The 25,175-nt window shown below is 46.3% G+C and overlaps 1 protein-coding gene across 1 annotated transcript in view; it reads left to right on the top strand.

Moving 5' to 3' along the window:
- The window catches only part of ITGAE (integrin subunit alpha E), a 771,961-nt gene that overhangs the window by 461,790 nt on the left and 284,996 nt on the right, over nt 1-25,175 (top strand). The window contains exon 18 of the mRNA XM_086955032.1: nt 1,561-1,688. Within this exon, the coding sequence (XP_086811158.1) occupies nt 1,561-1,688 (128 nt within the window). The remainder of the gene's footprint in view (nt 1-1,560; nt 1,689-25,175) is intronic.

Here is a 25,175-nt window from a genome sequence, read left to right as displayed (position 1 = left end):
TTCTTTTTATATTTGATCATTTGTCCAGGTAAGGTAAATTAGAACCCATTTTTTGTCCCACTGCCAAAAGTGTAATTAATTGCCTTACATTTTTTTATCAGAGAAGACTTCCCAGGAAACATTTTAATTGATGACGGTGTGCAGTTTGTCTCAGTGGAATGCTTTATTTTCTGAATACTTGTGGGGTTAAACACAGAAGAACTCCCTTGTACCACCCACAAAGCAATGTCAAAGTAAACATTTTAACATGGTGTTAGTGGAGTGCATTCAAGCACCACACAGGAACAACATGTGTGTCGATCAAGCTGATAAGTATCTAATGTGATCTTACGGTACAACACCACATGTAGCTATTTCTAAGACAATTTTGAACTCGTGAGGGGTATGAAAGCCTCCAAGGAGCTATAGACATTTTAATGACAAAGTAGTTCCATGAGGGCTGCAATATGAAGGATGCGTAGGAAGGAGCAAACAAAAATTCCAATGAGTGAAATATAAACATAACTGAGCCCAAAAACACTGGTGAAAAGTATAACTTGAAAATTGAGGATTGGGTACAAATTAAAAATCCCATTTTGGTAAGAGAAGGGCTTTCAAAATTTAAGGAACCTCAATAAATATGTGAATTGTGCAAGAATGCTGTAAAATGAATTAATGGGTGCTGGTGGGATACAAAAAGGAAGAGATTTGTGGTGCAGATGTCATTGTATCGCTTGACATCAATGATAACACCATTGTAAATGTGGATGCAGTGACACTGGTATTTGTGCAGTGTTATTGCAAAAATTGGGGTTTTCTGAATTCTTTTTTTGCATTTTCTTCATGCTACTTGAGTGCTGTTGAACTTCATTATCCTGTTATTGAGAAGGACCCCTTGGCAGCAGTTTGGGGTGCAGAATATTTTGGTACTTATGTGTGGGTAAGCAAGATTATTCGCTGCACCGACCATAAGCATTGGGACAGCAAAAAGTTCTGCAAGGCTTGCAAGACTGGCTTCTAGGTTGCAAGAACATAATTTTGGTATTGTGTGGATGAGGAAGGGGTAACCTAGTGTGGGAGGGAAGGAGATGTGGCCAGTTTGGAGGATGTGGTGGAGTGAAGATGGGGAGCTCTTAACAAATCAGAGTGGTGTGGTACCACAGAGAATAATGAAGCGTTGAAGGCAGTTTTAGTTCTAATAAAAAAAGGTGGGAGGAGAGAGAGTACTTTACCAAGTGTGTTAAGGCCATTCAACACATTGTTACAGTAGCTGACCAAATCATCATCAACTCAATGATGCACCTAAAAGTTTGTATGACATAGCATGTGAAGGACTTCTTGGTCAGGCAGTAACAAAGAAAAGGTTAAGAATTGAATTTTACTGACTGGGCATGGATAAGCGTGTCTTAGCATGGGTTGAAAGGTCTACAATAACCAAACTCCACACATTCAGAAGGCCAGACACATGCAAGCTCAGGCAAGTCTCAAATCTGAGGTAATTATCCTCTGTCTTTGTAATGCAAATAAAAATGCTGCAATTTGAAAAAGAACCAATATCATTTTCATTGTTTTCCCTTTTAGCTCACGGCCTGTTGTGAGATTCAATGTCACAGCTGGGTTCCAGCCGCGTCTTGTGCCAATTACATCGGACCGCAAAACCATGCATGTGCTGCTGTGCTTTAGGACAGAATCTATTTTTGAAAACATAGGTAGGTAACATCTTTAGACACAGAGATTGTGTTGTATTGCCTTTTGAAAACAACCTGTGTAAACTTGTATTTATTGTGCACTAACGGAAGTGGAACTTTAGGCACAAAACAGGGTAGAAAAGAAAATATTAAAGAAGAAAGGGTGTGAAAGACAGACATAATTGCAGTGGGACACAGAAAGAGAATAATAGGAGTAAGGTAGACGCTGTTTGCCAATGGGCAAATCTTTCTACTGTAAAACTGATACTGACTTTGTCTTGATGCTTCATACTACTTGTTGGAAATGGCCCTTTCTGCAGGTTCAACCAAAACCTTTTGCCTTCCTCTTACCCTTTTTGGTGAATGTATTTTTGTTTGCTTTGGGACTCTGGGCACTGCTAACCAGTCTTTAAAAAGTGGCAGCTTTGCCTACCTACAACTGCATATTTAATTTACTTATAAGTCCCTAGTAAAGTGAACTACATGTGCCCAGGGCCTATAAATTAAATGCTACTAGTGGGCCTGTAGCGCTGATTGTGCCACCCACTTTGTGCCTTTTATACATGTCTCAGGGCACAAATTCCAAAACCTGTGAGTGCAATCATAAACTGCCATGCCGACTAAGCATGGGCGGAATTTGCTAATTTGCGATACACGAATTCACGTTAATTCGTAATTGCGATTTTAAAAAGTCCGCAAAATTCCACGAGCTTGCGAATTTTTTTTTTGCAAGTTTGCGAGATTTTTTTACCAGTTCGGGAAGGAGAACTTGCGCATGCCGTCGCAACGGTCGCAAACATGTTGTTTCCACTTAACCAGCCTGCTCGCAATGCCTTTTTCCTGTTTCGGGTTGCAATGACGTGTTCGCGTTCGCATTTCCTGTTTCGGGTCGCAATGATGTGCTCGCGATAGCGGCGTCGCGTGGCCAGCTACCAAAATCTTGCAGCACACACGAACAGGGCGGAAAACTCATCAGCGAACATAGAATCATGGTAAGTCAAGGCCGCACGCGTGAGATTGTATATTTGAAGCGCGAACAAAAAAAAAAATTTGCCAACTCACTCAAAATTGCGGATTTTTGGGCAATTTCGTGCGATTCGCAGATCGCAAAATTGCCAAAAATTCGCACATTCCGTGGGCGGAACAAATTTTACGCCCATACTTAATGCCGACTTGGCAATCACAATGTAAAATCTTAATATGATGAGGTTGGATTTTAAATTGTAATTCTGACAAACACCACTTTTAGAAAGTTGGCATTTTCTTACCGTAGTCATTTGGTGCCTGCCTTCTGTCTCTAATCACGCCTGGGGTGGGTGACAGTTGGAGTTTGTATTCTTCCTAGACATCCACAAACAATGGCATCTTAAGTGTAACTTGATGAGCCATACTGGCCGGATGGGAGGGAGGAGCTGGACATAGCCTCACTTACAAAAGAACAGGCAGTATCCTGTCCACACACAAAGGGCTGAATTCCCCTATGTAGTGAGTCTAGAGCCAAGGGCAAGAAGGGAGGGCATCTATGCAATTCAAAGGCATCTCTTTAAAGTCTCCCTACTTCAAAGGCACCTGTGGCTGGATCTCAGACACCACCACTTCAGTACACTTCTGGACCTGTGAATACTGTGCAAGGAAGAAGTACTGCTGTGCTGCTGAAAGGACTGCCACTCTGCTGGACTCCCACTTGGCTGTGCTGACCTGCTGCCTGCTAACCTCTTGACTGGTGAGACGGATTGGCTCTGCATCACTTTAACCCAGAACCCAGAGTGACTCCAAGGGCTACTTAGCTGGCCTCCTTATCTGAAATCTCAGGCACTTACAACCACCCTGCTTCTGCACTGGGCTCTGCCATCTGTGAGTCTGCTCTGCCAAGTGGTGCCATCCCAGTCCTTGACCCTTGGAAGTGGGCCTAAGGTGATTGCTTCAGAAGAACCGATCCTTTCTGTCAAACCGATGCATCGCCACTTTTGCATGGCTCAGAACAGGTCATCACCCCTGTTGCATGGATCAAAACCAGCTCATTGCCTCTGCTATGTGGATCAACACCAACGCATTGCTGCTGCTCCGTAGATCAGACCGATGCATCAGCTTCAGAACCACCACTGTGTGACGCTCTTCCCAGCGCAGAGCCAGCGCATCTTTGTCAACAGGAGCCTCAACAACAAATCTCTGTATCTCAGCACTCTGCTTATCAGAGCCGACGCATCATCGCTGCTGCGCAGATGAGGACCAAAACATCACTGCTGCTGCATGGACCAGCACCGGCGCATCGTATTGTCTGCACCATGCATCCTTGATGTTGACGCAGTCAAGATTAAAATACTTGTGTTCAGCGTACCTCACTGGGTCCCTGTATCTGGCCTGTGCTTTATCGCAGTCTGCCTGAACGTTTGACTATGTCCCGCTCTGGCATAACCAGATATTCCAAGTAAGGGCTTATTGCTTCTAAGAGTTATTTCACAGGTTATTCTTAAATAATAATAATAATATGTAACTTAAAAAGCGCACGGCTACCCCTAACGGGAGTGTCCCGGCGCTAAGTGGAGACAGGCGAGGTAGGAGGTTTAGCAGAATAAGGCCTGCGTGAAACTACGGGAGGTTAAAAAGCTGATTTTTTAGCAGCTTCCATAAGTTAGATTCCGAAGTGGCCTTTCTATTTTGCAAGGGTAGGGCATTCCAGAGAGCCGTGGATTTATCAGAGAATTAGCATCCGCCCATTCTGGCTTTGGCCTAGCGATGGGTAAAAAGGAGTTCTAGATGATTAGACCTAAGGTTTCTTGTTTTGTGTGATTTATAGATTCTTTTTCGTAGATAGTGGGGGCCGACTCCATTTATTCCAGAGAGCCGTGGTTTTATCGGAGAATGAGCATCCGCCCATTCTGGCTTTGGCCTAGCGATGGGTAAAAAGGAGTTCTAGATGATTAGACCTAAGGTTTCTTGTTTTGTGTGATTTATAGATTATTTTTCATAGATAGTGGGGGCCGACTCCATTTATTGCTGTAAGCAAGGGTGAGAGCTTTGAATTCCGTCCCTTGCCTCACTGGTAGCCAATGTAGGCAACGGAAATATGGTGAAATGCGATGTCTTAAAGGGACATATCTAATGAGCCTTGTCGCTGTGTTCAGTATTGTTTGTGGCTTTCTAAATAGATAGGCTGGTAGGCCTAGATATAGACTGTTGGCATAGTCCAATCGCGATGTAACTAATGCATGGACAATTGTTTTTCTGAATTCCATTTGTAGAAGGTGGAGACATTTCCAAAGACAACAAAGGAATTATTTTGAAACCAGCAGATAAAGGCGGTGCCACAGTAATTCTGGATCTAGATGCTTACCGGTTGGAATGTACCCACCTTTTATCTGACCCTAGGACTTATCGTAAATTGACAGAGGACCTTACTGACTCGATCACTGGGGAGATTATGACTATGGTGGAAGAGGCCTGAACAAATGATTGGATTACAGGACATGAAGCGGAGTTTTTAATCAATAAACAACGGAAGACTCCGTATTTTTATGTCCTGCCTAAAATACATAAAGCAGTGTGACCCCCTCCCAGAAGACCAATTGTCCCCGGGATGGGGTCCCTGCCGGAGCCCCTTTCGCAGTTCTGCGATTTTTTCCTGAAACCCCTGGTTCAGAACCTGCCAGCCTACTTGAGGAATACTTTGGACATCTTGAACCTGTTGAAGGAAATCCCTTTTGATCCGGATACTGAGTTTCCCATAGGGCTTGACATAGAGGCCCTGTATACCTATATCCCTCAGTAGGAAACTCTCAGGTTGTTGGAGACATTGCTGTTTGAGGGAGAATGGCCTTATGTAACACCACAAGCTTTTATTCTACATCTAGCTGAGATAGCCCTCACAAAAAAAAAAAATTATTTGAAGGGGGTATGTACCTCCAAACCCATGGAACATCAATGGGGAGTGTGTTTGCCCCCAGTTTGGCTGGGTTATACGTGGGGGCCTTTGAGAACTTGACGGTTCTGGATACTAACGGGTCGGCCCTGAGTCTCCTCAACTCCTTTCTCCTCGATAGGGAACAGAGAGTGATGCTCGGAAACCACCTCTCCCCAGCTAAGTCTCTGCAATGTGGGGTGCCACAGGGGTCGGCATTAAGTCCAACCCTGTTTAACATCTACGTGGCCCCCCTTGCTAGGCTTGTAAGATCGCAGGGGATGGAGGTGGTATCATACGCCGATGACACCCAGATTATGGTTTCATTCACTCATTCCTCTGTCATAACATCTGCCTCTAGCTTCAGGATCTGCATGCAGCATGTTGCAGACTGGATGGTTATCAACTCCCTGAAGCTAAATGGCGACAAGACTGAGGTGCTGGTATTTGGGAAGGACCAAGATGCGTGGTCGAGTGAGTGGTGGCCTGCCTCTCTCGGCGCCTGTCCCACCCCCTCTCAATCTGCCAGAAATCTGGTTGTGGTGTTTGATACGTCACTCTCGATGTCCCTTCAGGTGAATCGGACGGTTGCAACCTGTTGGGGAGTAATCAGAACACTTAACAGAATTCGCAGCTATCTTTCCCTACAAGCACGTAAGCAGGTTGCAGTCGCCCTTGTTGGTTCCAGGTTAGATTACTGCAACTCTCTCTACATGGAATCCAACAAGGGCCTCATACATCGGCTGCAAATCGTGCAGAATGCTGCTGCACGCTTAGTCCTAGATCTTCCTAGGGCTTCCTCTGCTACTACTGCGAGGAGAGACCTCCATTGGCTGCCCATTCAACACAGAATTTACTTTAAAATTCTGTGTATGACTTATCGAGCTCTCGAGGATGGATCTAAAGGCGCCATCAGCTCTTTGCTTACTCGCTACCATCCTACAAGGTGTCTCCGATCTGCGGGACTTTTTCAGCTTGTTGTCCCTCGTTTTAAGCTTACCAGATGGGGAGCCAGGGCATTCTCTGTCGCTGCCCCCCACCTCTGGAATATTTTGCCCATGGAGATCAAAATTCTGCCTTCCCTGGATCTTTTCAAAAAGGCCTTAAAAACATGGTGCTTTTCTAGAGCCTACATAGGTTGAACTGCAGGTTTCTGTCATGAGCTGGCTTTTTTGAATTAGGCGCCTTGACGCCCATTGGGCTAAGTTTGCGCAAGATAAGATTCCTTTATTATTATTATTATTATTATTATGGGTTTCCCAACTGAGGATGTGGCAACGTTATATTGATGACGTCTTGGTGATTTGGAGAGGCGACAGAACATCAGTCGACCGCTTCTTAGAGTGGTTAAATGACAAAAATCCATTCCTCCATTTCACCTCGACCATCACTAAGACCAGCCTCCCCTTCCTGGACCTAGTGATAGAACCAAGTGAGGGTGCACTGAAAACTAGGGTATTCCACAAGCCAATGGACAAAAATGCCTTGTTGGCATTTGAGAGCTTCCACCCTCGATCCCTACGGGAAAACTTGCTTGTTGGCCAGTTCTTTCGAATACGCCGCAACTGTTCAGATAGAACTGACTTTATTGTGGAATCCGACACCCTCACGCAGAAACTGCAACAGAGGGGGTACCCTCCCAGGATCATCAAAAAAGCCAGGAAGTGGGCACTAAATGCAAATCGTGACTCCCTCCTCTCCAAAACAATTAGACCCCAATCCAATAAACCGGTTTTTGTGTCTACCTTTAATACAGCATCACAGCAGGTTAGACGACTGGTTTTAAGGAATTGGAAAATACTGAATTCAGGGGGCCTGAGTATAGAAAGACCCCTTTTCTCCTTCAAGCGGAGCCAGAACCTAAAAGATCTACTTGTACACACAAGAGCTAGAGACATGGTGGGCACAAGGGGCACGACTACTGTGGTAGGCCTGCCAGATTGATGGGCCACACATGGTGTGGCTCATGTCGCGTATGCCATCTCACGTGCAACACCCAGTCAATTGATCTTGGACTCCCAACACCTTGGGAACAGAGATCCCATACGAATTGCAATTCCCAGGGGGTCATTTATTTGATCACCTGTCCTTGCAATAAAATGTATGTGGGGATGACTAGCAGGAAAGTGCGAACGAGAATTACAGAACATCGAAGCACAATAAGGTGCGGTAAATCCAATACTAAACTTACAGCACACTTTCTAGAACTGGGACATACCATCAAAGATTTGAAATGGACTGTCATAGAGAGAGTATCATTAGGGAGGCACCAGGCGGACGACCAAAGAACCTTGCTACTTCGTGAGCAAAAATGGGTCTACCGCTTAAGGAGTCACATAGTTGGGCTGAACGATGAAATCCTGTGGCAGTCATTGGGGAGACAATAGAGACTACCATTGGGGAGACAGAAAAGGAAGAGGCACTTACAGTCCCACCGTTGATTGCACAATCTGTTCTTCATAATCTCCTTCTCTGGTCAGTGTTTCCCTTGATAGCGGAATTGTGTGCCTTCTTCCTCTGCCCGCAACACCTCTGCTGTAGGGCATTAGTAAATTTCTAAAAATGTTTTGAGTCTACATTGGAGGAATTAAAACAGCACCTGCATACAACGGGGAAATGCTATGTAAAAACTATATTTCCCATCACCCTGACTTCCGCTTGTTCCGGTGCGGAATTGAAATAACACCTGGATGACATGGGGAAATGCTATGAACATAACAGTAAAACTACATTCCCCATCACCCCTACGTCCGCTTGTTCCGGTGCGTCATGACGCCCCAGGCCGGGTTGGCCGATCACGTGGGGCGTGAGCGACGCAATCAAGGAACTGAGTAGCCCTTTTAAGACCGACAACACGACTCCGGTGCTGTCTTCGCGGTGATCCGGAAAACAGGCCGAGACGGCAGGGCAAGCCTACGGAACAGTTAGGAGATGGAACGGGGAAGGACGACCCCTGGGAGCAGTGACAGGCACCTGAGGGCGCCGCTGTGTAGTGTGGGTGTTACGATCTCGAATCAGACTATCAGTCCCATGGAGGTGCACCCCCTCGATACTGGCATTTGTGAGCAGGGGTTTACCGCTATATCCTTTCCTCTCATTGTGATATAGGTTGTGCTCCTGGGATACCCTTCTGCCGGACACCAGTTCGAGTTTATATATCATATAAGCTCGGTGAGTACTGATGTGGGCACAGTTGATCACGCCCGATTTCATAACAACTTGAGAGGGCGCTGAGTTATATGGGGAAGAAATGAGGTGACATCCAGTGTGTGTGTATATATGCAGCCTTTTTTTAAATAAAAACACCAGTAATACTATTTAATGAGTGTTTGGGATTCCGATACCCGAGGGACCATTCTTTAACCCGGAACAGGAGTCAAGAGGTGCATTTTCACTCCTCTGACCACATAGGGAACTTTAACAGATGTTCTTAAGTATAGGGATGAGAAGAGATCACCAGGGAGTTTAGTGTAACTATACCATCTCTTTTTGTTCTTTACTAGTTTATGTTCTCCCTGATTATTGGGAACATTCTCCACACATGACGAGAGGGGCCAGGATCTAAGTAGACCGGCTCGGACTTCGTGGCATTCCAACCGAAATACGGTGGGGCCAGAAGTGGTACTGGAAGTGACATCAGTCCTGAAGAAGACCGGGGTGACCTTTTGAGGCACAGTAAGTCGGTCAAAACATGTTGACCATAGCAGTACCAGGAGGGAAGTCTTGAGAAGCCTCATCTTCTTATCAAAATATTACCCATCCTTTTTTTTACTTTTTAATCCTGGTGGGGGACCCTTGGAATAAAGTTTTGGTTGGCATCCTTAAACCAGTTTTAAATCACTTCCTATTAACTGCACTTTTTTGTTGCATCACTAGTTTCAGTCACTTGGTGATTTACACTGCTCTATCACTTTGTATGTTACGTGTATTATGTGTTGAGTTTTGTGGTCATACGTTGTGTTGTGTTGGATTTATTATTTTTCCCCCCTCCCTTATGCTCCGCCCTGAGTGTGGATAAACCAGGGCGTATTGTAAGCAGGCCCTATGATGAAGCATGTCACATACTTCGGTATGTGAGTGAGGGCAGTTTTTTCAAACAGATGAGTTTGTCTGTTTTGTTATACGTGCTGTCTTGTGCTCTCCACCCCCGTTGTGTGTCTCTTTGGGGATATATGGGGGTTCGGGTGGCAGAGTTTATTAGACCCTCTCCCCTTCTATGTGTAAAGTGACATTTCCAAAGTGCCTTTAATTTCCAAAAACATACGGAGGAGACATGGCCTATCTGGGTTTTACATGACAGGGTATTGTCAAATTGAAATCCCAGATTTCTTGCCAAAGAGACAGAGCATGGGGGAGGGTTGAGCGGTGAACGCCACCATAGTTCCGGTCGGGAGGGAGACGGTTGGTTAAAAAAAGTACTTCAGTTTTATCGGTATTAAGCTGCAGGCAATTTCTTGTCGTCCAAGTAGAGGTATCTGTCAGACAGTGGCTGAATTTAATAAAAGCTGCCTCCGAGTGATCTTTCAAAGAAAACATGAATTGTGTGCCATCAGCATATGAGATGACACTAAAGTCATGTTACTCAATCAGTGGGGCTAGGGGGGCAAGATAAATATTAAAAAGGGTTGGGCTAAGAGCTGAGCCCTGTGGCACTCCACAGATCAGTGGGCGGGGTGATGAAACATGGCACTGTAGTCTTGTTCTTTGGAATCACCCTTCAAGAAATGAGTTAAACCAGGCCAATACAGACCCAGTGATTCCTAATTGCCTGAGCCTGCCAAGGAGGATCTTGTGGGACACCATATCAAACGCTGCCGACAGGTCAAGCAGCACCAGCATTGCACAGCATCCTTTGTCCAAGGTTTCTCAACTAGTTTCAGCTACCTCTAACAGTGCTGTCTCGGTGCTGAAACCAGCTCTGAATCCTCATTGTGTGTCATGCAGCAGTTTATTGGGTTCTAGGTAGGTGGATAACTGTTTCTGTACCGCTTTCTCCAAAACCTTGGATGGTGCTGGGAGGAAGGAGATGGGTCTGCAATTTTTTTGTATTGCTGGGTCTGCATCCTCTTTTTTGAGAATGGGTTGAATGAATGCTGTTTTCCAGACGGGTAGGAACCTGATTTTAAGGATGCATTCCACAGCAAATTTAACGGAGGATTAATCAGGTGGGCCAGTAGTTGGAAAAACCTCGCCGGGTGGTGATCTAAGGGGGAGCCGGATTTAATTTTTTGCAGTAGCTTGAATGAGGTATCGGTGCTGATAGGGCAAAAGTCCGACCAGACTACTGTTGGGGGGGGGGGGGGGGGGGGGGAGGGTGAGGGTGTTTTAGGGATCTCAGTCTCAGTGAACGAGGCATAAATATCTTGATTTTTTTTCTTCAAAAAAGACCAAAAGGTTCTCGCAGAGAGTAGCAGATGGAGTAATGTTGCTTTTCATTGTATCAGGTTACATGAAGTTTTGGACAATTCTAAAGACTTCTTTAGTAGAATTGTCAGATTGTTTTATTTGGTTAACTATATGAGTTTTTATGGCGAGGCGTTTTAGCTTATGAAATTGGTTCACAGCTTTCCTATAGATGTTTTTCATTTCAATGCTGTAGTATTTGCGCCATGTCCGCTCAAGTTTTTTGCAGCTGCTTCTCTCTGCTTGTAGTTCCTGCGTGAACCAGGGAGCGGATGGTTTATGTCTGGCTGATGTCATGATTTCCATGGGGGCTATGGTGTTTAGAGCAGAGGTTACCCAATGATTGAAGGTTACAACATCACTATTGGGTTCTCCACTATATAATAAAGTTGTGTTAAGTAGTAAAGGACCAATGGTATCCAGTGTGACTTTCCGCCAGTTTCTCTGAGTTTCTGTCTGGCTTTCATTATAGCCTAGGTTTGTGGTGAAGGTTACGTTGAATATTATCAGATAGTGAACTGACCATGCAAGAGGGATGGGGATTTTTGCTACTAGGTTGGGGACATTGGTAAAGATGGAGTCTAAGCTGTGTCCTGCTATATGCGTGGATGTGGTGACCACTTGGATAAGGTTCAGTCCTTTGAGAGTGTCAACTAATTAGGAGGCTAAAGGACATTGGGAGTTGTCTATATGGACGTTGAGATCTCCTAAGACTAGATAGTTGGTGTATTTCAGAGAATGGTCGGCAATCAGATCATAGATATTCCATAGCTTAGTGGGTTTGGAGCCAGGCGGTCTGTAGATCAACATTCCTGCAATGGTAAGCGTAGGGGAGATGGTCACCTTAAAGGATGTTGCTTCCATCAAGTGTGTAGAATCAACCCTTTGATGAGATATGTCCCAATGCTTTTTTTTTATAATGGCTAGTCCACCCCTGATTCTATTGCCTGCTCTATTTTCAGTAACTACTATGTATTCTTCAGGAATGGCCAGACAGATATCTGGAGTGGTGCTTTCTCTTAGCCAAGTTTCGGTTAGGAACATGATGTCCAGGTTTTGGTTCCCAGTAATAGCCAGATATCATTGGCATGCCTGGGGAGGGACCTGCAGTTTATCAGTCATGCTCCTATACCTATGTTTGCCTCACTACAGGTTATCATAGGGTGTGAGGTTGCGGTCCTTTCTACGGGTTTACACTTTTTGGTTGAGTCATTATTATTAAGATTGAAATTAAATAGGCAGACTTTACAGTGGGGGATAACTCTCTGGCTGGAGGTATTATGAGTTAATGTACAGGGATTAAAACGTTTAGGATTGGGGCAACCTCTGTACCTATGTACAAGAATTTGATCCCTTGTAAATGTTAGTCTTGAGGCTGGCTGTAAACAGGCAGCATGGCTGGCGCTGGACGCGTGCCGGGCGCAGACGGGCTTGTCTTAGGCACGCCTTTGGCACGCCAGTGGCGCCTCTGCTGCACGCGTCCACTGGCCCATGTATTTATAGGAGGAGCTAGGGAGAATTGTGCCCCTTCCCGCCCTAACTGGGTTCAGCTGAGATGAGGAAGATTTGTCCCCACACTCCACTCAAACGGCTCCTGCCGCAGTGGACCGGAGCAGAGGGCAAAATCCCCTTGCAATGGCTGTGGAACAAACGCAGATAAGAGGATAACATTGATTTAAAGTAGAGTAAAAGCAGTCCACGGAAACTTTAATAAAAAGCAGGCTATCTAGTGAGGGATCACGCAGCGTTCAGCGCGGGCAGCAAACCAGGAGTCAACTGCCTCTCCTCGCTCTGCTGCGCGGCCGCTGGCCCATGTGTTTATGTGAGGAGCTAGGGAGAATTCCACCCCTACCTCGCCCTAACTGGGTTCAGCTGAGATTAGGAAGATTTGGCCCCGCCCTCCACTCAAACTGCTCCTGCTGCGGTGGACGGGGGCAGAGTGCAAAGTCCCCAAGTAATGGCTGTGCAACAACCACAAGTAAGAGGATAAAGTTGATTTAAAATAGATTAAAAGTACGCGGAAGCTTTAATAAAAAGCACGCTATCTATGAGGGATCACGCAACCTTTAGCGCGGGCGACAAACCAGGAGTCGACTGCCTCTCCTCGCTCTGATGCGCGTCCGCTGGTCCATGTGTTTATAGGAGGACCTAGGCAGAATTCCGCCCCTTCCCCGCCCTAACTGGGTTCAGCTGCGATCAGGAAGATTTGGTCCCGCCCTCCACTCAAACTGCTCCTGGCGCGGTGGACCGGGGCAGAGGGCAAAGTCCCCAAGTAAAGGCTGTGCAACAAACGCAAGTAAGAGGATAAAATTGATTTAAAATAGATTACAAGCAGTATGCGGAAGCTTTAATAAAAAGCACGCTATCTATGAGGGATTACGCAGCGTTCGGCAAACCAGGAGTCAACTGCCTCTCCTCGCTTCTTCACAAATTCCTAACTCAAGTTCTGCTTATTGGATTTTTGTTGTGTTGGCCTTGTTTTACTTATTGAAATATTCTCTATGTTTCTAAACTGGTGTGGAATCTTTTGGTGTTATGTTTTCACTGTTTTTACAGTTTGAATTGTTGCACAAATACTTTACACATTGCCTTTCCAATTAAGCCTGACTGTTCTGTGCCAAGGTACCAGAGGGAGAGCACAGGTTAAATTGGGGATTGCAGGTACTTTACCCTGCCTGGGACTGTGGTTACTGCTTGACCAGGGCTTACACTTCAGTCAATCAGGAACTCAATTTATAACATGTGTTGAAAGTACCCAGGAACTGCCCAACTCGCCAAAGAGTGGGTGGGCGGGCATTGTCCTTACGTGCCACAACCCGAATGAATTATTGCACTGAAGGTTTTTAGCGCTGGGTTGACAGTGTTGCTGGATGCATGATTTATTTGTTACAATAGATACGGAGAGGGTATGAGCTATCTGTCTTCAACTATTGACTCACTTGGAATAGACTCTTTCAGCCATTGTTGAGACATTGTCAATCACATATTCGAACAGCCAATAGGGGTATTTCTTCTTCACTTTCATGCTACTAGCTGTTTCATAAACTATTTCACTTTCTATGGAGTGATTGCAGTGCATTGGAGTGGCGGCCTAACAGGCCCACCCCGCCCCCCATCACGACTACCACAGCACCTCTCAACAATGACCAAAACACCTTATGTAATCCTTGTCAGCGATGCAGTCCCTGTTCACATTTCACGTTTTTTTCACTTCATCTTGCATTCTGTCTGAGAATTAGCATTTTTCCTGCTGTTGTGTTTCTGTAGTTTTTTTTCATATCGTTGAAGGGTGCCCATAGGTGGGATCAAAGCTCCTAGCCATCATTCCCTTACATCATCTATGAGCCACAGGCATGGAGCTGTGTGTATGAATCCGAACTCTTCACCCCCATGCATTCTCACCCACTTACCCATTGCTCTGGTGTCCAGGCGTTTCATCGTGCACTCCATGGGCAGCAGCAATGAACAGGTGGGAGGCTGTATTTTCTGCACGGCAAAGAGATGCAATGGAGGAATGTGCTCTTTTGAAGACAGACGTGCTTTAGAATCTGAACCCATTCACAAATGTGTGGGGTGATCGGAGTGTGTGACCACCCTGCACCTCCTTTTCATTAGGTTTAGAGCCTCCCTCCCGTTGCTTTTCAGTTTATTCTGATTTGCAAAGCACCAGGAACTTCAGTTACAATCTGGCTCTATGTCGTAGTGGTAGTTTGATTCTTTCTGTCTCCAATATCTGATGTGCCCCCCTTTTGAGTGCATTACAACCTCCTGGCACCTCACCTGTCCTTTGAGCAGGACAACAACCAGCAACTGGGTATCCCCTGTACCACAACTTTCGTCGTGTCTCAGCCAATACAGCAGAACTTTGGGAAAACCCACCGGCAGTCACTCCGCTACCCTGCCATAAACTTGACAACCTTCTTCACCTTGCTTGGGGTTGAATGCTGTCAGGTGCACGCCCTCCAGAGATGACCAACCTGTGAGATGCTCCAGTGGACACTTCAGTGGAAAGCCTATATTTAGATGGCAGAAGCCATCTCTAAGGTTAGTGATGGGAGAAGTGGGAACAGTGCAAACCCACTTCGATACACGTTGATGCGCCTGTCATCTGGACTGTGATGAAGTAGTCTAGTATCCGGTATCGACACCTCATACTAATGTATTTCTACATTTTTGTATTCACCTATTACATTGAGCTTGCTGGGAGCAAACAAGTTGAAATTAAGTGTGTACGAAATTTGTGTAATTTACTTTTGCGTAACTATACAACATTTCTGGAAAATGATGCACAATTTCACAAAACCTTAATCCATCAATTAGCGCTATATTTTAGCACAAAATGTATCATCGTGTCAATTTTTTAATCGAGGACCCACTTTTTGCAAACCACAATTGTTGTGAACAATAGCTGCTTTTGTTCCGGTTCTTTGTGTTTCAATCTAACCAACCTATTGTGAAATTCCCAAAATAGCACAAATTACGCCGGCATTATTTAAATGTCGCTCTGGCCTACTTGAAAAGGTCACTCAAGTTAAAACCACCCCCTCATCCTCGGCAGTGAAATCCACCCCTACAATAGCCCCTGAGTTTGTACTGCTTTCTAACTACAGTGTTAATGTGTGCACCCGGCTTAGGATCATAGAAAAGGCAGCGTATGCAGCCTTTTCGTTACTTCGGTCTAGTGCTTAATTTGTAATAAAATATGTGCCAGGGCTCTCGTCAGGACTCCACTGTAGCTAAAAGCACCTATCTCTGCCAGTGACAATACCTACACAACTACTAACCATTAGGCCTGGGCGGTGAACAGCACTCCATTCGTGGAGTCTGCGGGTTTCTCTGCACCTTGTGGAGCACGCAGAGTTATTTCTTCGATCACGCTCACCAGCCTTAAGTTGACGAGCCCAAGGGAGGAAAATCCAATGCAAGACCACCTCCCAGCGAGATTTCTCATTGTGGGCGGTCGCAGATGGTCGTGACTGCTCACTTTGAAAAACATCTGTTTGCGTTGAGGAACCTGCCTCTCCTGTAGAAAATCTTCTCGAGAGGCAGAAACAAGCAATACCTTCTTCCACTGTGCACGGTGCTGTTCTCGCTGATTTTCCTTTGTGGGACAGACACCCTATGCTAAAAAATCTGCTAAACAGCCCAACTTAACGCACTCTACCGCTTGCGGAACTCTGCAAAGGACAGTGGAGTTTTTGGGTCACTTTGCAGAGTTGCGCACAGTGGAGATCCACGAACTCCGCCCAGGCCTACTTCCTACAAGTGTGATAATTCAGACTATTCCAGGACTCCAAAACTATAAGGATGGCTTGGGTGGCAGGAATTAATCATTAATTAAACAGCAGATGTTATGCTCATATGTAAACTACACCGACAGAGCCACCATGTGGCAGACTGTCATAAGTACCGTCAAGTGCCGATGCTACCCCTGCTGTATTTGAGCACACAGCCCAATGCATACATTCAGATTTCAGCAGTTGACTGGTAACCCACTGAACTATCTGTTTAAGAAATACAAAAGCCAAAGGTGGGTGTCCACTGCTTCACCTGCAGCACCTGCCTGTTTGGCTGTTCTCCCTGAACTTTATGGCTCGCCTATTGAACATCCAAAGATCCTTCCCCACCAGCACCCCCTCACGCATTCTGTCCCCGCATTTCTGACTCCTGTTGTCACACTTGCTTCACCTTCAGTGTGGCAGAAATGGTAGACATTTGTGCATATTTACAAGCCCTTAATGCCACCAGCGCGTCACTTTTTATGACGCTCCGGTGACCTAGCAGCATTCCCCAAATTTACAAGGTGCCAGTGTGCTACTTAACATGGTTTAACACCACGTTGCAAATACGCCTCTTCCTCTGCAGTCCTTTGTGGCATGGGGCGTGCAATGGGTGTTGCAGTAGATGTTCCACTGCAACACCCATTTCTTTTTGATGCTGCTCCTGATTTACAAGTCTGGGGCAGCGCCAAAACCTAAAGCCAGGGAATATTTGGTCTTAGAATGATTATACAAGGAAAAATTATTGATCTCTCCTTGTTTTTGCTCTTTCTATGTGTGCTGCATTGTGCAGCACACAATGTAAGAGCAAATCACCATTATTGCTTGTGTATGTGCAGCAAGGTGACCCTTCCTGGCCCCTGCGGCACAGGCACCCTTGAAGAATGGCAGCTTTTTTAGCATTAGAGCTAGAGGAAACAGAGGGTTCCACCCTATTCTTGTGAATGCGGCGCATCCCTGCATTTTAAAAATGTCTTAGCACGGAGCACGGCGTTGACAAATTTGCCGTAACATCGCACACTGACATTACTTTGTAAATATTCCCTTTTGTGTATGAAACTCGTTCAGAATGCCAATGAGGTTGTGCGTCCACACAACAGTTTGACTGTTTTAGGCATGTGATGCTTCTCTCTGCAGAGCAGTCCTAGTCCTGTTTGTACAAACTCTTCTCCCTGAAGGCCAAGAAAATAATTTTTCAATGCAATCTCTGATTGAAAACAAAACCATCATCTTCAATTTCAAAAGCAAAATGAACGTTTATGAGCCAAATACTACTTTCTACACACAAATGATATTGCTATGTCTGTTATGCAGAACTGGTTTGGTTCTCAAGTCCTTCATCGGTTGCCTTCCAGACATAGCCTCTGGGTAAAGTGACGCTTCTTGCAGCCTCCAAGCATGAGTACCCACAACATGAGTACAATAAAGAAATAGAAATAGTCAGACAAAAGTGCAGGCTTGTCCTAGAATCTTTCTCAAATTAAACAACAGGAACAACACTCCCAACCTCGCCCCTACCATCCATCCAAAGCGCAGTTCTCAGGAAGAACTCATCAGCAGTTCCTTGCTAACAAGGTTTTTCTAGGTGTAGCCCTATCTCAGTACTCTTAACATTGTAAACTGGGTCCTCACCCTCCAGCACTGGAATTCTCACAATGTACCAACACCGCCCGTGGAGGCTAGCCTCACCTCTGTCTCGTGCCATGGGGATATCCAAATGAACATGCCAGAGTAGTAGGGAGTGCACCAAAGACTTTTAGTGGCGTCTCTGCAGGCAGCAAGTGGTGCCAGCATATGAAATGGGATACATCCCTGGTGGATGTAACCTGTGCCATTGGTGGGAGTGTGCTGCGCCATGGCTGGAATTGGGTGGAAGCCTCCCAAGAAAATATTTAGACTCCTGTGCTTTTTTAAATTTATTGATTAGAATACAATATATGTTATGTTATGTTATTTTTACTTATACCGCGCACAGCTGCCCCAGCAAAGGGGCGTCCTGGCGCTTTGACAAGGCAGACATAACACAACACTAAAGAAACTCAGAAGAATAGACCGCAGAGAAAGAGCTAAACAAATAAAAAGGTCTTAATGGCCCGTCTGAACTGGAAAAGCTCGTCAATGAGCCTGATATGCATGGGGAGAGAGTTCCACCAATTTGCTGCCAGAACCCGAAAAGAGCGGCCACCAGCTCTACTCAATCTAAAACGTGGGACCACTACTAAATTCTGACCCAGGGATCTAAGGGCACGCTGAGGGGTATATGGTGTAAGCACATTCTCCAAGATTTGAGGAGACGTACCCTTGAGAATTTTAAAGGCCAGGCAGAGGACCTTGAATTTAATCCTCTGGTGCACAGGGAGCCAATGTAGGGATTGCAAGGATTTAGACACCGAGCAGCGCTTTGGCAGGCCTATCACCACTCGGGCTGCAGCATTTTGGACTCGCTGTAGTCGAGCGAGTTCTGCTTGATTGATCCCAGCCAGTAAGGAGCTGGCGTAGTCCAACCTAGACAACACTGATGCTTGAACCACCAGTTGTCTAGTGGATGCATCAAAGAATTTGAGGATCGGTCTAAGTCCTCTGATAATGCCATAGCAGGAAGCCGCCACCTTCTTGGTATGACAAACAAACTGAGGGATGGATCAAGCCATACCCCCAGATTTTTTATCTCTGATGCTGGGGAAGGAGTTACACCCAATTCAGAAGGCCACCACTTGTCACCCCACAATTCTACCTGCTTACCCATTACCATAATCTCAGTCTTCTTGGTGTTTAACTGGAGACAGTTGGAATTCATCCAGTTAGCCATTGCTCGTAAACCATCACAGAATCTGGGAGCCTCTAAATCTGAGTCCCCACTCAGTGTGACCGCCAGCTGCGTGTCGTCTGCATAAGAGACCATCGTCAGGCCCCACTGCTTGACGACCGCAGCCAGCGGTCTCACGTAGAGATTGAAAAGAGTGGCACTCAACGATGACCCCTGTGGGACCCCCAAATCTAGCAAATGAGATTTCGATTTACCGGGCGGATCGCCACCTGGAATGACCTATCAGCAAGAGAAGATCGAAACCAGCATAAGGCGGGGCCCGAGACACCCACTTCCTCCAGTCGCTGAAGCAAAATCCTGTGCGAGACCGTGTCGAACGCGGCGCTAAGATCTAATAACAGTAGCGCCGCCGTACGACCCGCATCAAGCACAGAACGCAGATGTTCGACCATAGAAAGAAGGGCCGTCTCCGTGCTGTGTCCCGCACGGAACCCATTCTGAGTAGGGTCAAGAATGTTAGCCCTAAATAGATGGTCTGAAAGAATGGCGTTTACATGGGCCTCCGCAACTTTCGTGGCCCAAGGAAATAAAGAGATGGGGCGGTAGTTTTCAGGCTTAAGGGGGTCAAGAGTTGCCTTCTTTAAAATTGGTGTGACTACAGCCTGCTTCCATCTGACGGGAACTACCCTGGAAGAAAGAGACAGGTTAATCAAGGAAAGCACAGGAGTGCGGCAGAGCGACGCCAGATTCTTAAGTTGGGCCGGTTTCAGCAGATCTGCCGGGGACCCTGACTTGATTTTAAGGCTAAGAGAGTCAAAGGCCTCCATAGATAGGGAGGGCCAGGTGGTAAGACACTCACTATCATCCAAAGTGCAGCTGACCCGCTCCAGGGTTGAAGAACCTATTGGGAAAGTTCGATAAATGGCTTGCACTTTCTCACGGAAAAAGGAGGCTAATCCCTCACAGTGGGAATCCGAACATATATCGGCCGCAGATGCCCTCTTAGCCATCAGGCCCTTTAGCACCTTAAAGATGAGTTTTGAAGGGTCTGAGTTATTCTGAAACTCATGAGCATAAAAGGCTGCTCGTGTTTTACATACCGCCCTATGGTAGATTTTAGTCTTAGCAAGGTAGCAAGCCTTCAATTCAGGAGCGAACGATTTCCTCCAAGATCTCTCAGCCTGTCTACATGATCTTTTAAGGGATATACTAGAGACTATTTCACAGCTATAAAGAACACTCAAACATACACTTTTTTGCCACTTTGAATTATTTTTTTCAAATATCAACTGTGTAAAGAAAAAGATATAATTTTTTTACTGAATTAGACTTTTTTCTAAATATTGTTGTCATGATGCGAGTGACCCTAGCATGGCCACGTGTACCACAATCTCCACAAATAACACCAGCACAAATACCACACCACCACCAATAGCATAACTGGCACATGTCAGCAAAGTCTGGTGGTAGGAGAGGGGTTCTGATGCCATTAAGGCTGTCCGGAGTCTCATCATCAACTGTGCTACATTTACTAACCTGTCATGGCTCTGCTGACGTACTGCATGAATGACAAGCATCTGAAATTATAACCTTGGCATACAAGAAATTCACCCTCTGAACGAATGTAAAGCAAAGCACACTCTTCTCCTTCTGTTTTCTATGTATCCTTTCCTAATCCCTGACAGAAGTAATCCAATGCTTCCCATACATGTGAACCAGAGGTTCCCAGCAGTGGATGTGCTATCTGTGTTGTGAGAGGTGTTTCCCAGTACCAACAACCTACACTACTATATTCAAAATGGTTGCTGGCTACAAAGACCTGAATGGGCACATTCATCATGTTGATGGCAAACATGTTGTTCCTGCAAGATTCAGGGTTCAGTTAGTGCAGTTCTGTTGAGGCAGAGTCTTTGTTCTAAGGTGTGTTAGACTACGCTGTAAAGTAGTGGACCCTAGGCCCTCATATCTAGAAAAATAACAACACGAATGCTAGTGTGATGAGTGCATGCTCCCAGCCTGCTTTTTTAACAGGGTCACCTGTCTGGTGGCGCCTGTGTTAGATGGGTGTACATATTAAGTAGTGCCCCTAGGGAGGGGCTGCTTCATAAGGTGTCCAGCAAGATTCTACATTCCTCCCAAAATCCAAACAAAAGGGTCAACTTGTGGAAACAAAACAAATATAAACTGGATACTATTTAGTCCATCAGTATCTAGAGTCATCCAGCAAGACAGCTGTGGATATATAGACTGATAGAGCTGCCTGCAACAGGACATTTCTCGCATTCATAATTTAACCCAAGTGATTCAGATCACAAAAGCTGGCGCAGAGAGCCAGGGATATTCTGGCTGCAAGGGTCCTGGTCAAGACTCACTCTCGCCACCGGGATCAAAATGCAGGCACGGTTATGAAGGTAGTCGCTGGTTGACTGTTTCTTTTGAGCAACACTGTTGCTTCTTCTCTGTTGGTATAGCAATGTTGTCAGACTCCACTGACACACTAGTTAGGGGCTGGCTTGATGGGGTTTGCTAGTCATGTGGTGAATCTGTATGACAGGTGGAGACAACTTGCGGCTTACTCCTGGTTCTCCCATTGGGTTTGAGAGAGAGACTCAATTTCCACATACTTATGGCTTACTCGCAGTTCTCCTGCTGTGCTGTCACCAGGCCATCTAGTTAAAGCTCAGTGGCTTATTCATGTGGATAGATGCGCTCCATCAATGGCCAGGGTCCTCTCAGGTGTGTCTTCATGCCTGGCCACTCTTGAGCTTGATCAGTCGTCAGATTCCTAGTGGGAACTAGCAGGTCACACTTACACTTCCTTCTCTTCTTTCACCTTGGTGCTTCAGCATGCACCTTCTTTCCAATGATGCAGTTGGGACTTTTCATTGCTGGAGTCTCTTCTTCTGGGTACACCAGCATGTACCATCTTCAGGACTATGCAGGTGAAATGTCTAGTCGCTTGGGTCTCTTCTCCTTCTGGATGCAGTGGCATCAACCTTCTTTGTGGCTTTCCTCACCAGGTGCTGTGCTGGAACTCTTGCAGGTTCACCCAGCCCCTCTACCAGCCTCTCTGCCAATGAGTGAGCAGGCCACTGCAACTGCACTGCCAGATAGCAGTGTTCGAAGGTGGCAGCCCCAAGGCCTTATTCCAGAAGAAACCCCCTGACGTGGCACGTAATGGTCATAATGTGCTCTGAGGTATACTCACATCAGATTATGAAAATTATAAAGAAGATGGGGAAGCAGCACCTTCTTCAACAGGCACACCCTGCCCTGCACTGTAAGCTGAAGAGTACACCAGAATACCAACAGGGGACCGAAGGAGGCAATGGCTCTTGTCAGATTGCCGTAAACAAGATCTTGAAGACTATGATAGATGTTAATCCCGAGGTACTTAAAGGTGCGTGAGTGCCAGCGGAGTGGATTCATGTCCACTACAAAGTGCTGTCGTAGCTCGTAGGCAGTCTGGATCTACTGGAAAGGGCAGGTCTTGGACCAATTCACACCCTGCCCGAGGCATCTAAGCCCATGCAGCTATTGGTCTATATTTGGAATTGAATTGAAAAATAAGGATGATAGCCTAGGGGCCGGATCTCTGTTGACCGTCGAATTGATCAAACCAAAAGCGTGAAAATATGCAAAACCACACATACTGCTGGTGTTCTGCTACAGGGTCAAGATGCCTGATTAGCCAGTGTCAGTGGGAAAAGAATGTACAGGGATATTGTTGGATGACAGGTGAGTAAAGAAAGAAAAGATACGATAAGGGTTGAAGGGGAAGGAAGGGACAACATAGGAAGTACAGAGAGGAGAGTGAAAAAAGCCACTGGAGTAACTCAGGAGTTCAAGTTCAAGTTCAAGAATTTGTATAGCGCACTACTCACCCAGAGGGTCTCAAGGCGCTTGGGGAGGGGGATCATTGTCTATCGAATAGCCAGGTTTTAAGTTCTTTTCTGAATGAGATGTGGTTTTGTGTGAGGCGAAGGTGAGTGGACAGTGAGTTCCAGGTCTTGGCCGTCAAGTAGGAGAAGGATCTACCTCCCATGGTGGATCTTTGGATGCGCGGGACTGCGGCGAGGCCTTGATTGGAGGATCTTAGTTGGCGAGTGGGTGTGTAAAAGGATAGTCGAGTGTTGAGGCATTCGGGTCCTAGTTTGTAGAGGCCTTGTGTGCGTGGGTGAGGAGACGGAAAGTTATTCTCTTGTTGACGGGAAGCCAGTGGAGGTCTTTCAGGTGGCCGGTGATGTGATCTTGGCGAGGGATGTCCAAAATGAGTCTCGCCGATGCGTTTTGGATGCGTTGAAGTTTTTTCTGTAGTTTGGCTGAAATTCCGGTGTAGAGGGTGTTTCCGTAGTCTAGCCGGCTCGTAACCAGTGCGTGGGTGACAGTCTTTCTTGTCTCTGTGGCGATCCAATGGAAGATTTTTTTGAGCATACGAAGTACGTTAAAGCAGGAGGATGAGACGGCGTTGACTTGTCTGGTCATCGAGAGGGAGGAGTCTAGAATGAAGCCTAGGTTGCGTGCGTGGTCTGTGGGTATGGGTGCAGAGCCCAGATCCGAAGGCCACCATGAATCGTCCCAGGCAGAGGGGGATGATCCTAGGATGAGCACTTCCGTTTTGTCTGAGTTAAGTTTTAGGCGGCTGTTTTTCATCCATATGGCTACATCTTTCATGCCTTCGTGGAGATTGGTTTTGGCGGTGTTGGGGTCATTGGTGAGGGAAAGGATCAGCTGGGTGTCGTCCGCGTAGGAGATGATGTTGAGGTTGTGTTGGCGCGCGATGGAAGCGAGTGGACTCATGTAAACGTTGAAGAGGGTGGGACTAAGTGATGATCCTTGTGGTACACCGCAGATGACTTCGGTGGCCTCTGATTTGATTGGGGGGAGGCGGACTCTCTGCGTTCTTCCGGCGAGGAACGAGATGATCCAGTCTAAGGCTTTACCTTTAATGCCGATGTTGCTGAGGCGTTGTATGAGGGTGCTGTGACAGACAGTGTCGAAGGCGGCGGAGAGGTCGAGTAGAATGAGGGCCACTGTTTCTCCATTGTCCAGTAGTGTTCGGATGTCGTCTGTTGCTGCGATGAGGGCGGTTTCGGTGCTGTGTTTGGCTCGAAAGCCGGATTGTGAGGGATTGAGGGAGTTGTTGGATTCCAGGAAGGCGGCGAGTTGGCTACTGACGGCTTTCTCAATGACTTTGGCTGGGAATGGGAGGAGGGATATGGGGCGGTAGTTTTTAAGTTCAGAGGGGTCTGCTGTGGGTTTCTTCAGGAGGGCGCTGACTTCGGCGTGTTTCCAACTTTCTGGGAAGGTAGCAGAGTTGAAGGAGCAGTTTATGACATCACGGAGATTGGGTGCGATGATGGAGTCTGCTTTGTTGTAGATGTGGTGGGGACATGGGTCGGTTGGCGAGCCAGAGTGGATGGAATTCATTAGGCGGATGGTGTCTTCAGTGGTGATTGGGTTCCAGGCGTTGAGGTAGTTGGAGGGTGGTTTAGGTTCTGAGGAGGGTGGTGAGGGTTGTTCGTTGGAACTGTTTTCGAAGCTGTTATGTATGTCGGCAATTTTGTTGTAGAAGAAGGAGGATAACGAGTCGCAGAGGTCTTGGGAGGGAGTGATGTCGTTTGAGGCTGTGGTGGGATTGGTGAATTCTTTGACGATGTTGAATAGTTCCTTGCTGTTATGGGCGTTGTTATCGAGTCGATTCTTGAATGCTGATTTCTTGGTGGATCGAATCAGCTGGTGGTGTTTGTGGGTGGCTGATTTGAAGGTGGTCATGTTGTCGGTGGTTGGGTTTTTTCTCCATGTTTTCTCGAGAGTACGGCATAGCTTCTTGGATTTCTTAAGGTCATCGTTGAACCAGGGGGGCTTTTTGTTGTCTTGTTTGGTGTGATGGTTTTTCAAGGGGGCTAAATCGTCAGCGCTGTGAGTGATCCATTGTTTGAAGATGATGGCAGCTTGGTTTGGGTCTGAGGAGAGGGCGGGTGGGTTCTGGTTGAGCGATGTGAGGAGTTGGTCGGTGGTGATTTTGTTCCATTTTCTTCGGGGGATAGGTTGTGGGGGGTTGTGGGTCGAGGTGGTTCTGTAGCTGAAGTGAACACAACAGTGGTCCATCCAATGGAGAGCTGTGGTGTGATCGAAGGAGATGTGTTTGCTGGAGGTGA

The sequence above is a fragment of the Lissotriton vulgaris genome, chromosome 2_1 (assembly GCF_964263255.1).
Source record: "Lissotriton vulgaris chromosome 2_1, aLisVul1.2, whole genome shotgun sequence".
NCBI lineage: Eukaryota > Metazoa > Chordata > Amphibia > Caudata > Salamandridae > Lissotriton > Lissotriton vulgaris.
Note: the sequence above shows the minus strand (reverse complement) of the source record. Positions and strands in the feature narration are given on the sequence as shown.